This window comes from Gigantopelta aegis, chromosome 9 (assembly GCF_016097555.1).
Source record: "Gigantopelta aegis isolate Gae_Host chromosome 9, Gae_host_genome, whole genome shotgun sequence".
Taxonomy (NCBI): Eukaryota; Metazoa; Mollusca; class Gastropoda; order Neomphalida; family Peltospiridae; genus Gigantopelta; species Gigantopelta aegis.
In genome coordinates, this window is record NC_054707.1 from 41178576 (window position 1) to 41194878 (window position 16303).

Here is a 16303-nt window from a genome sequence, read left to right on the forward strand (position 1 = left end):
AATTAGCTAGCGATAATGGCTCTAATGTTCACATAATGTTATCTTTCATTTCCTTTTCTTTTTTCTTCTTAAAGAAAACATACTTTACAATAGGAAAGAAAAAGCACTGCCACCAAATAGGCTACTCCTACGTGTTATTTTGTTACATGCAATTTCCTAGACAGGCCAGTACATACCACAGTCTTTGATAAGGTTTAAGATGGACGACAAAAATTAATAGCAATTTGACAAATTTGATCAGAAAATCTATAGGGAAATTTAAGTAACATTTAGCAAAACATAATTATTTTTCAAAATAGCTATATATATACAAACAACACACAGTTTTAAAATTATCAATTTTAAATCACATTTGGCAATTTGGAAAATGACAACTTAAACCCTGTTTTCATTATAAAATGCTAGTGGCAAATAAGGCAATACAATGTTATCAAGATGGCCTTCTGCATTCACCCTCAAGATGACAAGCCATGTCAACAATTACTGCCCATTTATTTCTAACATAACACACTCATTCACTGCTACACTGGGGGCACTATTGAGGTATTGTTACATGTGGCATTCATTCCACAGAACTAGTTCTGACACTTTATATAGTTTAAATTAAACATGTACTATGCAACACTGGGAAGGGCACACCAAAACATAATGTTTTTCAACTGGGGTGTAAGTGTTAAAGATACAATAAGTTTGTTTGTTTTATTTAACGACACTGATTTATTAATCATCAGCTATTGGATGTCAAACATTTGGTAATTTTGACATATAGTCTTAGATAGGAAAACAGCTATATGTTTCCCTTAGTAGCAAGGGATCTTTTATATGCACAATCCCCAAAACAGGTGCACTGGCTGGAATGAGAAATAGCCCAATGGGCCCACCGACGGGGATCGATCCCAAACTGAAAGCGCATCAAGCAATTTCTTTACCACTGGGCTACGTCCCGCCCCAAAGGTACAATAAGAGTTAAAACACAAGGTATAATATAACTCTATTTGAGTGTAATTGTACAAATATATAAAATTTGAATTCTCTTTCAAAACATGTTTTGTGGGAGTGGCGAGCTGGAAAGATTTTGTGCAGTATAGTGTCATGATTCACTATGCAAATTTCAGAGTTCACTACACAATTCTAAAATGTTAAATAGTAGTTGGTACTAAATGTTTCAACTAATCACCAACTGTCGCTAAATAAAATTTTAGGTACAAAATGTTCCCTGGAAGTTATATGTAGAGTTTTTAATGTATACAATCAGGTGCTATTGCCTCCATTTGGGAAATTTAAATATTGTTTTAAATGAAGGTGAAAATTGGTTGAAATGAGATAAAAATTAATAATAATTCTTCCCAGTTGCATCAATTCCAAGTCCATTCTGCTTGATCTTTTATATCACTAATATTTAGTATATAAGTGGGTTTTTTTTCAAAACCCAACAAAGAGAACTAATATTTGTGATAAAAATACAAATCTGTATAAAATTAAAACTATATGTAGATGAATAATAATAAATAACAAAATAATACTGATAAAATACTAACATATTATTAAATAATACTGATAATACTGACATAATAATATTGATATAATCCTAACATATTTAAGTTAATCCATAATCTTCACAGAAAACATTGTTTCACCCAACTCTGACTAAAGATACATTGTACATGTAATCATTTTGAAACTATCAATGTGCTCTAGTGGTATCATTAAACAAAAACAAACTTTAACTTGAACATTGTGAAACTGGATCAAAGCAAACAAGACCTTTGAAAAAAAAAGTTAATAAAGTTTTATATATACTTTGCAACATAGTCAAACTAAGATACTACTACTGCTCAGAATTATACACATATGAGCTTGATCCCAGTAAACAGAAATTGATCACTGGATGGTGAGGTGACTAGACTTGAACCCACAACCACTTGTACCCCAGATGGAAGATCTAGTACCAAGTTGTATCCCATTTTAAACACAGTTTACAATCTATTGCTCTGTTTACTCCAATATACATGCATGCTATATGTTCCTGTTTATGTTCCTTTAACATCTTTTTCAGTAATCTATTCCAAGGAAAAAGCATACTGGGTCACATAGGAAATAAAACTTGAAGACAGCATTCTGCCAAAAGTTCTACAGCTATCACTACAGAGCCAATCTTTAGCTCCTAACATAAGCCATGAAGCATATCACTGCGGGCATTTCTTTCTCAAGTTGGCTACCGTGGTAGTAGTGACATCAAACAACCATGCACCGACTTCTGTATTACGAAACACACCACATGAATCAGTGTTTTCTACAGTCAGAACAACTATGGAAATGTGTTTACCAAGTGGGTTATTACAAAAGAAAGCAGGAAAATAGATAGTTTGATATCATATCAAAGTGATTTTCTGTCAAGCTGTAAATACAGTTTTTCACAAGTTGGCAAATTATCATATTGATAAAAAGACAGGAATTCTAGCAGAAAACACAGATTTAATAACTGGTAAGCAATATTTACATTTTTTTATCTATAGTGGCAATTTCTTATCAAAATAAGTAAAGTAACTATACTAAAGCTAGCTAGGTGCCAGATGGTTTTTAAGTGCAAAAAACCCAGTCATAAACAGGAAAAAGGAGTCAATTGTTTTCGGATGGAAAAACATTGCCGCTTATAAAGAGTGAACAAATATATATTCAGTGTTAACAGTTGAACGAATAAGAACCAGTTTCACACAGTCTGTTATTTTTCAAAATGGAATTCAGATATGGAATCGTATTTTACACATTAGTTTTGTTATTTAATGTCAAACACTTGTCGCTTGCTATGTCAGCGCCTGTGATTAACAAGGAAGAAAACTGTGTGCTTAGTTTTATTGTTCCTAGAGATAAAATGAAAAGTTCTTGTGATATGGATGTAAAAGTCAAGCGCCACTTAAATTCAATGGAAACCAAGCTTCATATATACAAGCAACAAGTGGTTGATCTACAGAATCAGCTAGACAAGGAGAGACAGTTGAATTACAACAAACTCCAAGCTTTGGAGAATAAAATAAATGCCTTTGATGCCAAAGAAAATTACCATATTTTACAAGAGAAACTTGAAAATCTTGAAGTTAAGTTGTATAAAGGTCCAGGTTTGATGATTAAGAATGGTGATTCTTGGAAAGCAAATGGTAAGCATGATGACATTAAAGATACAGTTTACCACAAGAACATGGTGGAAGCCATACAGCCTGTTGTGAGAGCCGAAGTTGAAAAATACTTGGAGAATTTCACACAGGAACTTGACAACACGATAAGAAATGACTTAACTGATTATGATCTGCTGAACATGATCCCGCGCAGTGATCAGTCATACTCGGGGTCAAGTTCTGATGAGGATTTGAAAAGAAACAGGTTTGATGAAAGAAAACCAAACAGCAAGTCGAGTGAACTTTGGAAAGACTTTGACAAAATCCGCAACAAGATGAACAATGTTGGTGATGACATAGCATCCAAAGTAAGAAAAATGATCAAAAACATAACATTAACACAGTTGACAAGTACAAAAGTAAATAATGATAATGAAACCAGCGAAAACAGTACAACGTTTGAGACTTCAGTTGTTGAAAATGTTACAGAAAAATGGACCTCGACGACAGATCAAAATTCTGCTGTTGAATATGTCACAGTCATGGATGTCATCAGTGCACAGGAAGATGGGGATAACACATCAACTGGTACAAATGCCCCAGAGGACAAGATGCTGACTGAGATGACTCAAATTCCAAATGCAAGAATTTCAAAGACTGATGCAGAAAGACAAGTTGACCATCTTAACTTAGAACAAAATGATCAGTCTGTAGATAATGCCATCCGTACAGACATTTTCTCTGAGGAAATAGAAAAACTGGTCAAAAATGAAGTCTCAAAGATGCTTCATGCACAAATGGATGAAGTTGAGAGTCTGATGAAGAAACAAAAGGAATGGTTGGATGGCTCCATGGGCAGCCAGGACAAAGAATTGAAAAACTTGGCAGAAAGTCACTCAGTAGATCTCAAAGATGTGGAAGAAAAGGTTGATGGTTTGAAGCTGGAGGTATCATCAATTACACAGAGTATGCAAGACTTCTTCAGCATGGCCGAAGTGATACATGGATTACAAAGAACTGTCGATGAAATAAAAACAAACATGAGCTCATCAGAAGTCATGAATAATGAATTCATTATGGAAAAGGTGGATGAACATAGCAAAATACTCAGAAAATTGGATCAGCTGTATAGAATATTACAGCAAACAGTTCAACACTATCGCAATGAAAGTAAAATTGACTATTTTAAAATCAAGGAAAAATTAACAGAGGCATCAGAGCAGTTTCAACAAAAGACAGAAAGAATGTTCCAGAATGTGTCATTAAAATTCAACCAGAAAATGCAAGACTACAACACGCGGCTCCAGAGTCGACTGCAACTAATTAATGCCACAATTCGTAACCTGGACGACAATTATGTCATCCTCAATCTCGACCACACCGACCTTGAGAGGCGGGTAAAAAGCAAAAATAGTAAAATATCACAGGATGTTGAGTCGCTGAAGACAAAGGTAGACAGACTTCAACAGCAGAATTCAAGATGGAAGCAAATACACAAAACACTAGCGAACGACAATCACAAACTGGAGTTGAAGAACAATGAGACCACACTCTTACTGACAAGCATACAGCTTGAAATGAAACTCAGTTCCACGGATTCGTGGGTGGAATACAACTTTTTATATGACACCACTCAGACGGACTGCTTTGGCAAACAGTACATAAAGAAAACTCACTACAGAGTGGGTAGAATAGTGGGTGTGGTGTTGTGTACCAATGCACGCTACAAGATTCTGCTTGCAAAGAGCATTGATGAAAAATTCTTAAATATTGGAGATTCTAGTGGTCTAGGAGAAGACCACTGTGAGTTTATTGGAGCAGTAGTATCAACGTCAATAACCGTTAGTCCACCAGGAATGTTCATGAAAAGCGTTGAAGGTAATGTATATTTAGTTATACAGTGAAACCTGTCTAAACCAGATCACACTAGTGACTAATTCTGTCCGATTTAGACAAGATCTGATGTTTAGATGGTAACGATTTAGAACTTTAAAAATTTGGGACAATGAAACTTGGCTTGTTTTGACAGGATTTCGGTGTGTTCAGGGTTTGGTTTAGGCAGGTTTCACTGAATCTACCTTAAGACTTAAAGGAACTATACAGAGTTTTCAGCCATTTTAACATATTTCCAAATAATAAATCCTTTTTAACAACTATTTAAAGTTACACATTAAATACAGTTTATTGTTTAGAATATCAGTTTCTGTATATCTAATTTCTTTATGATCGCCCTGATGTTTGTATCAGCTTAAATTTCATTTTACTTCCTAATATAATTCTTTTCAGAGGTATATTACAGTTTGGGCTGCTTCAAACATTAGGGTAACAAGAAATACATTATATATACAGACACCAACATTTAATACAGGAAAATGTATTTCCTGTGTAATTTTAGTTGTTGAAACTGCTCTCGTAGTCAAAAACATGTTACAATGGCAGTACAATCAGAACAGTCCCTTCAACTTAACTGAATAATTAAATAAACTGAAACAATTAAGTTTCGTATGCCATCGTAAATTAAGTAAAAATTACAAAACAAATTATCAGTACACCAAATTCTCAAGAAATAAATTATACTACTATCAGACATGTTGTATTTCAAATTTAACCATTTTAGTGTTATAATGAAATGTTTAATATAAAGCTATCCCTGACCACCCCAATTTACATATACTCTTTTAAAAAAAAAAGTAAGGGAATATAGGAAGTAACAACCAATTAAAGAAGTATCAAGAGGTATCATTGTCTAGGAATAGATGCATGATAATAAAGAAGGTATTGGGAAGAAATGACAACCAACATTTCATGTTGGCAGCAGACTGTATGGCGGCAAATGACCTTGAAACAAGATAGGGACGACATGTGAAGTAATACCCCAACGATTTGTCAAACATTCGTTTATTCAATGTAACATGCTACATATCAATATCCCAATGATGTTTTGAGGAAGTCTATCCCACTCCTCTTGCAGCGCCTGGCCAAGTTCAGCTAAAGTAGCCAGTGGCCATTGATATCGCTGTACAGGTCTCCCGATCATGTCCCAGACGTGCTCCATGGGGGAAAGGTCAGGGCTCATTGCTGGCCATGGCATTCTGTAACATTTGGCTGCTGAAGGTAGTCATTAACAATATGTGCATGGTGGCCAAAGCATTGTCAGCTTGAAACAGACCATCGATGATTCCCCCCAGTTTCAAAACTGGGTACGCCATTGGCACCTGTTTACCATGTGGCGATTCGTTAGTGTCACATCACGTGGTCGCCGAGCATGCAGATAGCTGCATGTAGATGATTTCTAATCATCTGACCCGTCACTCGGACCCCAGTAGCCTGGTGTAACTGTGCAGCGATTTGAGTTGCTGTTTGAGCTTGATTTCATAGAACCTGGGTTCTGATAAATCAATCCTGGACTCATGTGGTTGACCTGGGATGCCCTGAATGGGGTCGATCATAAACATTTTGTGTCTGCTGGTATCCGTTCCATAGTCTGCAGATCACAGATAGCGAAACATAGAACATATTGGCTACATCAGGCTGAATTCTACCAGTTTGAAGCATGCCAATAGTCCAAAAGCATTCTTCATGTTGTAGATGCTGCATCACTAATTCAAAGACAATCAATGCATAACATCCAAAGAACAAAGGTTAATGATCATGAGATTTAGCAAAACTAACAGTAGTTATCACTCTAAGAGATTTATCAAGTGACAATATCACGAATTACTCCCTACCCATGTGTACGGGACTACTGCGTGTTGCATGTGCACATTTGTGGCTGTGTTTGGATGTTAGGTTGTGTAGCCATGAACATTCTTTCCTAGGCAGTCATTTTTGAAAGCTGATCTCTGTTTCAATAATTGGTAATGGCATTTACATTTTAAATTCCCCTACTTTTTTTTAAGAGTATATATAAACACTAAACAATACTCAATAGAATTACTTGAATTCAAATTGTCATATGGTTAAATTTTAATTTTAATTGCCAGTATTTTACAAATTAATGTTAAACTTGTATTTATGTACTTTTGCAAGACTAACCATTATATGTATTCAAGGCCACAATATCGAGAATGAGTTTCTACAAATGTTGAATACCATATATATGCATGTTCTGCATCTAGCAGAGACTTTCAGTTATATGCAATTATTGTAATGTCTTCTTGCAGGGTTTGTACGAGATAACTGGGGACAGGAGCCAAAACCAACACTTCTAAACTTCTTGCGACCTTCACCATCTTGGTACGAGTGTGGAATGAGCATACCTTGAACATAACGATAAATACTTGCATCCAATGTTTGATGCAGACAGCTCTATTCAAGGTGACGCAGCAATAACAATTTACAATGTGTTGTCAAAGAATTCAGTCTCTGTGTGGGTTAACGACATCCGAACTATCCATAAGAGAAACAGTTCAAGTTACACTAAAAGGAGTGTATACTTTACCATACCCAATATAGTTTAGGTAACAAGTTAAAGTTGTGCCAATATGATAAAGATTATACCATGTTCAGGGCATCAGCTGTTGTTCCTCAAATCAAAAAGTTTAAAAGTTTGTTTTGTTTAATGACACCACTAGAGCACATTTGATTAATTAATGATCTGCTACTGGATGACAAACATTTGCTAATTCTGACACATGGTCTTCAGAGTAAATTCACTGTATTTTTTTCATAGCAGCAAGGGATGTTTTATATGCACCATACCAGACAGGATAGCACATTACACAGCCTTTGATACACTATTTGTGGTGCACTGGCAAGAATGAGAAATAGTCCATATGGGACCACTGACAGGGATTGATCCTAGACCAAATGTGTATCAGGCAATCGCTTTACCACTGGGTGGTCTTTCGAGAAAACCCACAACATGTTTTGCATTAGTAGCAAAGGATCTTTTATTTGAACTTTCCAAAAGACATACCACAACCTGATATACCAGTTGTAGGGCATTGGTTGTGATGAGGTAAAAAAAAAAAACCCATCAGAGAATGGGTCCACTGAGGGAGTTCGTTTCTACGACCCAAACACCTTTTGAGAGTTTCAAATCGTCAAATCCAAATTAAAGTAAAATCTGGTAAATATTAATTTGCCAAAACAATTATTTCGAAAAAAAAAAAAAAAAAAAAATCCTTAAAGGCGCTAAATTTGGTTATATTTAACTAAATGTTGAATCAATTTTGCTAGATTTAAAAAAAAAAATTTGCTAATATTTTGGATCTTAAACCCTGCATAAGTTTGGAATGAACGTGAACTATTTTCATTCTGCTCATTAAGTTGAGAAACACATATTACAACATATTCAAAACTGTAAAAGTACTGAGAAAGGGAAAAACAAAACAAACAATAACAGAATGGTGGGAAACAGTGAAACAATGTTATTCAAGTGAACAAAGATACATTAAAAAAAAAAAAAAAAAAAAAAAGTGACTAATTAAGGTATTATATTTAAAATTTAAAATAATTTGTTTTAGTACATGTTCATTTGGCAGCAACCCATGCCTAACATCTGATAGCCGAAGCTTCCAGACATTATGTGATCACTACAACTGATATCTAACTGTTGTGGACAGGTGTGATGACAGGAGGAGGACATCAGAAGCATAGGGTTTTATGTTATAATATTCAAGAATGAGTTTGTGGAAATAAGACTGACTTTTGAAGACTTTAGCAATGCCACAGAGAATGATGAATTGTGTGTGAATCAGTGTCCTAGTTGATGAAATACAACAGTGCTGATACGATAACAAGCATGTTCAGAACCTCTAGAGGGTACACTCTAGCTGAATATAAAGTACTGGTACTGGTGAAACAGCCACCTGTATAATTAAGAAGGCTATTTGACTATTCTGCCAATTCATCTAATAAAGTACAAACAATCCTGGGCCCATGCTTATAAAACTTTTTAAGTCCAGACTCAAACTCAAATGACATCACATGCATGCAATTTGTATCGTGTTGCCATGACATTACTATCTCAGACTCCATTATAGTCTCAAGACTCTAAACATTTTATAAGCACCAGGCCTGTACTAATTTGTAGTCAGTTGTTTTAAGAGGCCTTCTTACTATTCTTCCAAATTATTAAGACAGTACCAGTAAAATGACTGTCTTATGAGTCCTTGTTTGATATTCTGTTCTAAAGGTGATGCCACATGATACAAGTGCCCCATACAAGAATAGCCATGAGAATAACCAATTGCATAGTAATTGATGAAATTGTAATATTTGTCTTGTCAATCAGCTATTCCTTTGGCTAATATTCTCATACGAGGCCCTCGTATCATGTTCATTGCCTTAAAAGTTAGCAAAGATCTGAATGTAAATGTATTGTGTGGTGGTGTATAAAAATACAATCTTATATATAATATGTCCAGTATTAAACAGATTACAAAGGGAAGCATGAAGTCTATCTGGATGATTAATCATTGATTCAGGTGTGGATTTTTTTCTTTCTTTTAACAATGAAAGCGCCCCCCCCCCCCCTCCCCCCCCCCTGAAAAAAACAACAACCTATAAAGTGTTTTAACAGGTGGTTGATGCAAGGCAGTAAAACCAAGGCAAAGAGAGTTAGAAATAACAGAATTAATAGCTGCCAACAAGTGCAATAAAATTTGAAAAAGTGACGAAAAAAACTGAAACAAAAAACCCCAACCACTGGTGATTATAAGAAAAGCTTATCAATAAAAGATAAAAGTAGCAGGGACACACAGAGCTATAAGCAACATGTCAAGATGCCAAGAATGATAGCCAGTAATTGAACACATACTGGGTAAACTCAAACATGTACAGGAGATTTATTAGAGGTTTTACAAGTCTGTATGCTGTGAAGTGACAGCTTCATTGTTTATAAGACACCTTCCCAGAGCTGTTAACACTTCCAGCTACCAGTACTGGTACAGAAGAGACAACAGAAAAAAACCCCTCTACAAATCAGTATATGAAACACTAGCACCCACCAATATGCTGTCAAACAGGCCAGTAGGAACTTGGGGGGAGGGGAGGAGGAGCAGTGCGAAAATCTATTCTCAGGCTTTCTGCCAAAAAATAATTTGAGTGTACGTAATAAAAACTAAACAGATCATAACTGCATCTACTATGTTGTTATGAGTTTAAAATCTTTTGAAATTGGACACTGCATTTCATGTACTTTGACAAATTTTAAAAAGCAGTTCTATTACTATAATCTTTCTAAAAATTATAAAAATGTATCCATTAATTTCCGTGATTTTAGGGTACACAATCTGACCCTTCGTACCCTCTGGCAGAAGCCCTGACTATGTAAATAAAAATAAAAGTATGCCTTGTGCCGACGACTTAGATTGTGCCCCTACCCACTCCACTAGAGATTATGCCCCCACCCACTCTAGATATTGTTCCATCAGGTCTGTGTCAAATACTTGACTGATAAAACTAATGGTAAAGGCATGTGATAAAGCAAAATGTGTACTAACTAATTAATATATGTATGTAAAGTTAACCTAACTTTAAAAATGTTAACAAATAAACTCACCCAACCAATTGGGCTATAGCATGCTACATGTTTTTTTTATGTTTAATATAGTCACTTATATTTTTGTTGGTCCACATATAAAGAAGGATTTTAGTAATAAATTCTGTTTACTTATTCCTAGTTAATATTGTTGGTGGCACAAGCTTTAATTTTATTATTCTTTAATGAAGGCAATATGTCTTTACAACCTTAAGTCAGACATCTGTGTACATGTTTATAAATATTTTTACTAGAGTACTATAAAAGCTGCATGATGGCATCTCCATCTTATAATATTGCTTCCAGATGCAAAATACAAACACAACTATTTTAATAAAACTGCCGTTTTCACTATCAACATTTATCTGGTCAATTGCCTTGATATAACAAACATGTTGTCTGCCATGTTCTGTAATACCCTGTTAAGGCGATGCCATACAATATGAGTACCTCATACAAAAGATGCTGATTGCGACAAGACAAACATCACGGTACATGTCCTATAGGTTAACTACCACACCACCGGATTACAATAATTACAACATGTTACTATACACATGTATTTGATTTTAGGAAAGTATTCTTCAACAGCAACAGGGAAATGAAATACAATTTCTAAAAATAATCAAAGAGAAGTATTTTTAATTTGGGGGGGGGGGGGGGGTTTAAACATTTCTGTTCCACTGATTTTAATAAACAAACTACATAAAATATATTCAGTTATTTGGATTCCTCTATAAAATAGCTGTAAACATGATTGTGTAATTGTATATATTCTAAAACTTTTATTAACATTAAAAAAAAAAGATAGATAAAACACTTTTCTAAAACTGAAATATTGCATTACAAAACTTGAGGCACTGCAATGTATGTATTACCAATGGTAAACTTTTCAACTTCAAGGTTAACAATCATTAAATGTTTTCTAAAATGCTATTTAACATTACCATAGGTATGACAAATGTCATAGACAAGGACTGCTTAATGCTAAAGTAGCACTGGGTTGTAATAGATTGGCTTATCTTGTGTCAACCGTATTTCTAAAATGATTATTTTAGGGTAGGGTCAGGAAAAGGGTGATGATACTCAAAACCTACCACTACTTTAATGTTATCACCTACTTACTAACCTTAGATATGTATTCCTTGCTAAAAATTACTATGAGCCTTATTCCCCAAAATGATACCAATAAACCCTATTGGCTCTAATTCTTGTATCACCTTTAGAGATATCACTTCAGGAAGAATTCCAATATTATGTCAATCATGATGAATTAATACATTTTTATATGACTATAGAATATCAAAGAATGGTATGTTACAGGAAGGAAAATAATGTGGATGCTCTGGTTCAGTCCTCGAAATTTGCGGCAGCAATCGGCAATGCCACCGCAAATCTGAAAGTGATAAAAAGTCTCTGAACTCTTTGTCGGATTACAGATCCCAGATAAAAACATTGATAATTGAGTGTGGCCCAATTTTATCAGCTTATTCCAGTAGAGAATTTCAAGGGCTGCTAGTTTAAATAGTTAAATAATAGAAAACATTCTTGAGACTGCAGCTTTAATAATGTTTTATTATTACTGTATACACAGATATAATTTTACTGACAAAATAAAAACATTTTAATTCATCGCTTAGTCATGATGAATCATTGAGTGTATGCAATGGTTTTGATGAAGCAACTTCACTAGAATCATTAATGGTGATTAAACCGCTGACAAAAATAAGAACAAAAATTAATCACTTAGTCATTATGAATCATTGAGTTAAGCAATGGTTTTGATGAAGCAATTCACTGGAATCATTAATGGTGATTAAACCGCTGGTATTAAGGTTAATGATGTTGAACGTACACCTGAATAAGAGCCAAGTCCACGTGTATAAACTCATGCAGAGATTTACACACTGTGTATATTTATATTAACTTAATGAAGCTCTGCATGCAGATGATTTATTACTCATCTCAAAGAGTTGCTTAAGTGCTCTTACATGCAGGGTGTTCATTTCCTCTGAAAAAAGGAGGCCGTTTCTAAAAAAGATATGGCTATAATTTCTACAGAATGCAATGAGGTATATAATGGCATGCATTAAAAGTAGGTGGAGATGTTGCCACCTACTAAAACACATACATTATAATTATGTTCAAAGCTTAGGAAAAGTACTTCTTATGTTTACCATCCTATTACACTGTTAAATCATCAGCTATTATTATGAATGGTTAATAACTTAATGTTTTACACAGATGGAAACATGGAATAAGAAATATGCTGCCATCATGTTACTCTTTTTTTTTAATTAACCAGCTATGGCTCTTTTATGCATACATATATCAAATCAACATACATATACCACTAATAACATAGCAGCTGTAGAGGGGGCAGAATGTAGCTCAGTGGCAGAGCAACTGAGGTAAAATGGGTCATATGATTGATCACCATCAAAGAGTACATCAAGGACTGTGGTATGTTCTTTTCTGTCTATGGGAGAGTGCATATTAAAGATCGCTTGGCAGTTTTTATAACCGGCATCGGTGGTGTTGTGGTTTAGCCATCAGACATAAGGCTGGTAGGTATTGGGTTCACAGCCCAGTACTGGCTCTCACCCAGAAAGTTTTAATGACTCAATGTGTAGGTGTTAGATCACTACACCAACTTCTCTATCACTAACAACCAACTATTAACTCACAGTCCTGGACAGACAGCCCATATAGCTGAGGTGTGTGCCCAGGACAGCATGCTTGAACCTTAATTGGATATAAAGATGTAAATAAGTTGAAATTTTTTTTTGCTGCTTTTCAGATGGAAATATCTGTGTGGCATTTGAAAACAAATGTTTAGTACAGAAAAGCAATAAGGTCAAGGACACCTCGATACAGATACACTGCTGATCAGTTACTATTTCATCTAAACTACACCACCAAAAATCAGCTGCCATGATAAGCTATTCTTGTTAATTACTAGCAGTCTTTCTCAAAGACAGAACCAAGACTTTTAATACACACTGTACCAACTGTGGAGGGCATGATGTGCCATGATGGAACCTGAAAATAATACCCACCTTTAATGAACCAACCTAGACGTATTACACGAACTGATCTACCTCTAAGGAAAATACTGCCTCTTGCTTAATACATGCTTCAACTAGATCTGCAATTATCTAAATTGATAAATCAGCAAGTAGAAGTCCATTATCCATGACAGTAATTTACAACAGTCGGCATTAACTATGACAAGGTAGTTGGCAACCGTTAAGTGTCAAACAAAGACACTATCGGTTACAGAATGATAAAACTGCAACAGAATAAGCTGAAAGTATTAGTGCCGAGTATCTCTTTCGTGTGACCCAGTACGAGTGGTTGCTATTTTGAGGACAAGTATGCTGGAGCGTCCAACTTCATTGACTGGGTAGTTACTTACCCGTGTCATGTAGATCTATCATGTACGATACAGAGAAGATAGAAATGTCTGATTAATGTCAACTCAGCTTATTGTTTAATTAGTGGTTTAGGGTAAATAATTTTCTGAGGCAGGATCTAACTCAAGTCGATAGAACACTCGCTTGAGGTACTTGCCATCGCAGGATCAAATCACCTCAGTGAACCCATTCTCTGTATCCCCCCCCCCCCCCCCCCGTTCCAATCACTGAACCATGACTGGTATATCAAAGGCCATGGTAAATGCTATCCTGTCTGTGTTAAAGTACATATAAAAATCCCTTGCTACTAATGGAAAAATGTACCGTTGTGGATTTCCTTTCTAAAACTTCATGTCAGAATTAACAAATGTTTAACATCAAACAGTTGATGATTAATAAATCAATGTGCTCTAGTGGTGTCATAAAAAAACAAACACACACTTTTTAACTTTTATATAATTTCTGTATTTTGTGTGTGATGGACATATACAAAGAATCCCTTTCCCTTCCACCCCATATGACAATCTCTGCAATTGTCCATGGCAATCAGCAATACAGTGGAATTTTTAATTCTGCATCACATTTTTTTAGTATGGACTTACATTTATTTTTTTCCATAGCATGTTGTTTTGGTTTTTTGCCATAGACATTTTTTTATTTGACAAGTTTGTATGATGAACTCTGGAACCGCTCTAGACTAAAATCAAGCAAAGTTCTTCTCCAAGAAAAATTATTTCTATAAGCCATTTATTTTCTTTCTGGATATAATGACTTGCAGCTGATGAATTCCTGGTTGGTGTAGGTTATTAGTCTAGCCTCTGGAGTGTGTGGTATGTAACACACATGTCAGACAAGGTGTGTGGGTGTTAAAGTTGGTGATCCACTGAAGACCTATTGCAGTGCACACCACTGGGAATGGCACAATGGTTTTGAGCTGAATCACAGCTTTCAAAAGCAAAATCAACCATCTTCTAAAAACGCCTGTTTAAAAAGTTAAACTTATGTTTATTTTTTTGTAAATAGTCCGACACACTTTATTTTTGGCACCCGTCAAAATTGCTAAAATCACTTGAAAAAATTTCAGCCAAGCAATCAAAAGTTTATTTTTGGACTTAATTCTTTCTTTTTTTCAAGACATGAGTAGAATGATTAGTTCTCCACTTTTGGCTTTAGGTCTCTGACCTAACTACTAAATTTATAGCAAATTCCGCCCACCTCAAACTTACAATCCCCTCCCCCCATCCCGACTTAGTCACTGGCAAAGTCAGAGATTGAGCCCGGGATGGGCATGCCTGAAACCTTTGTTGTACATGGGCACATACAAAGAGTTCTCTCTCTAAAAACTACTCTATATACTGGTAAAAAAATGCTTAAAGTTGCTTTTTTTCACAAATAATGTTTTAAAATCAGTAAATAACAGGGCTAGCTCTGTGTCAGCAGAGAATGTCACCAAATTATCTATTAAATAGAAAAAGATTTGCAGAAACCTAGTAATTTTGTAACAAAATATCAATTATTACTTGAAATTATTTCGCCAAAGTAAAATACAATTCACCAGTTGTTTTTGAAATTTGCAATTGGCAAATCTGGCAAATCTGGCAAGTGCCAGAGCTAACCCAGCAATAAGAATTCGTTTTGTATTTTTAAATTTATTAATATCTAAAAACAGCATAAAATTTACAAACCAATTTTTCTTCACATCCATCAAGAAGAAAAAAAACAAAACCAAGCTGGTAAAAGAATTACCATGTATGTTTTATCAGACGTATCAAAATTAAGAAATATTTTACTGAGTATTTGGTACAGTGCAGTTTAAAACCTATAAAAACAGTCTAACTTAAACATTAAACAGTAAATAATGAAATTCACAGACGGAAGATAAAAAAAGAAGAAGACAATAAATGTTTTATTTAATGACCCGCTACACATTTTTATTTATATGGTTGTATGATGCTAGATACATGGTCAAGGATCACACAAATACCAGTAATGACCGATAGACACCACTCCTTAACCTACTCTTTTCGATTAGCAGCAAGAGATCTTTTATATGCACAATCCAACAGACAATATAGTACATGCCATGGCCTTTGTTACATCATTCATACAAGTACTGGCTTGAAGGAATGGGCCCTCACATATGGATGCAATGTGATTAAAGACTATTTGTTATGAGCCACTATAGGCGCCGCTGATATAACAGAAGAAAGAAAAATGCTTTGGATGCATGATGTAACCGATGTTTGTTCAATTCTCTGGGTGGTTCAGCCAATTTTTCAAAGTGCAGC

General features: G+C 35.0%; 2 protein-coding genes across 2 annotated transcripts in view; one reads left to right on the top strand and one right to left on the bottom strand.

The window, feature by feature from the left end:
• Nucleotides 1-16303, bottom strand: part of LOC121380574 (lipoxygenase homology domain-containing protein 1-like) — a 114328-nt gene that overhangs the window by 83144 nt on the left and 14881 nt on the right. The gene's annotated exons all lie outside the window — the stretch shown is intronic.
• On the top strand, nucleotides 2064-10643 carry LOC121380575. Its single transcript, XM_041509453.1, has 2 exons — nucleotides 2064-4991; nucleotides 7277-10643. Exons 1-2 carry the CDS (start codon nucleotides 2735-2737, stop codon nucleotides 7375-7377), a joined length of 2358 nt encoding a protein of 785 aa, XP_041365387.1. The 5' UTR covers nucleotides 2064-2734; the 3' UTR covers nucleotides 7378-10643.

Coding starts and splice junctions, on each gene's coding strand:
- LOC121380575 (XM_041509453.1), top strand. CDS start 2,735: ATGGAATTCAGATATGGAATCGTATTTTACACATTAGTTTTGTTATTT. Junction 4,992..7,276: donor GTTCATGAAAAGCGTTGAAG/GTAATGTATATT, acceptor GTCTTCTTGCAG/GGTTTGTACGAGATAACTGG.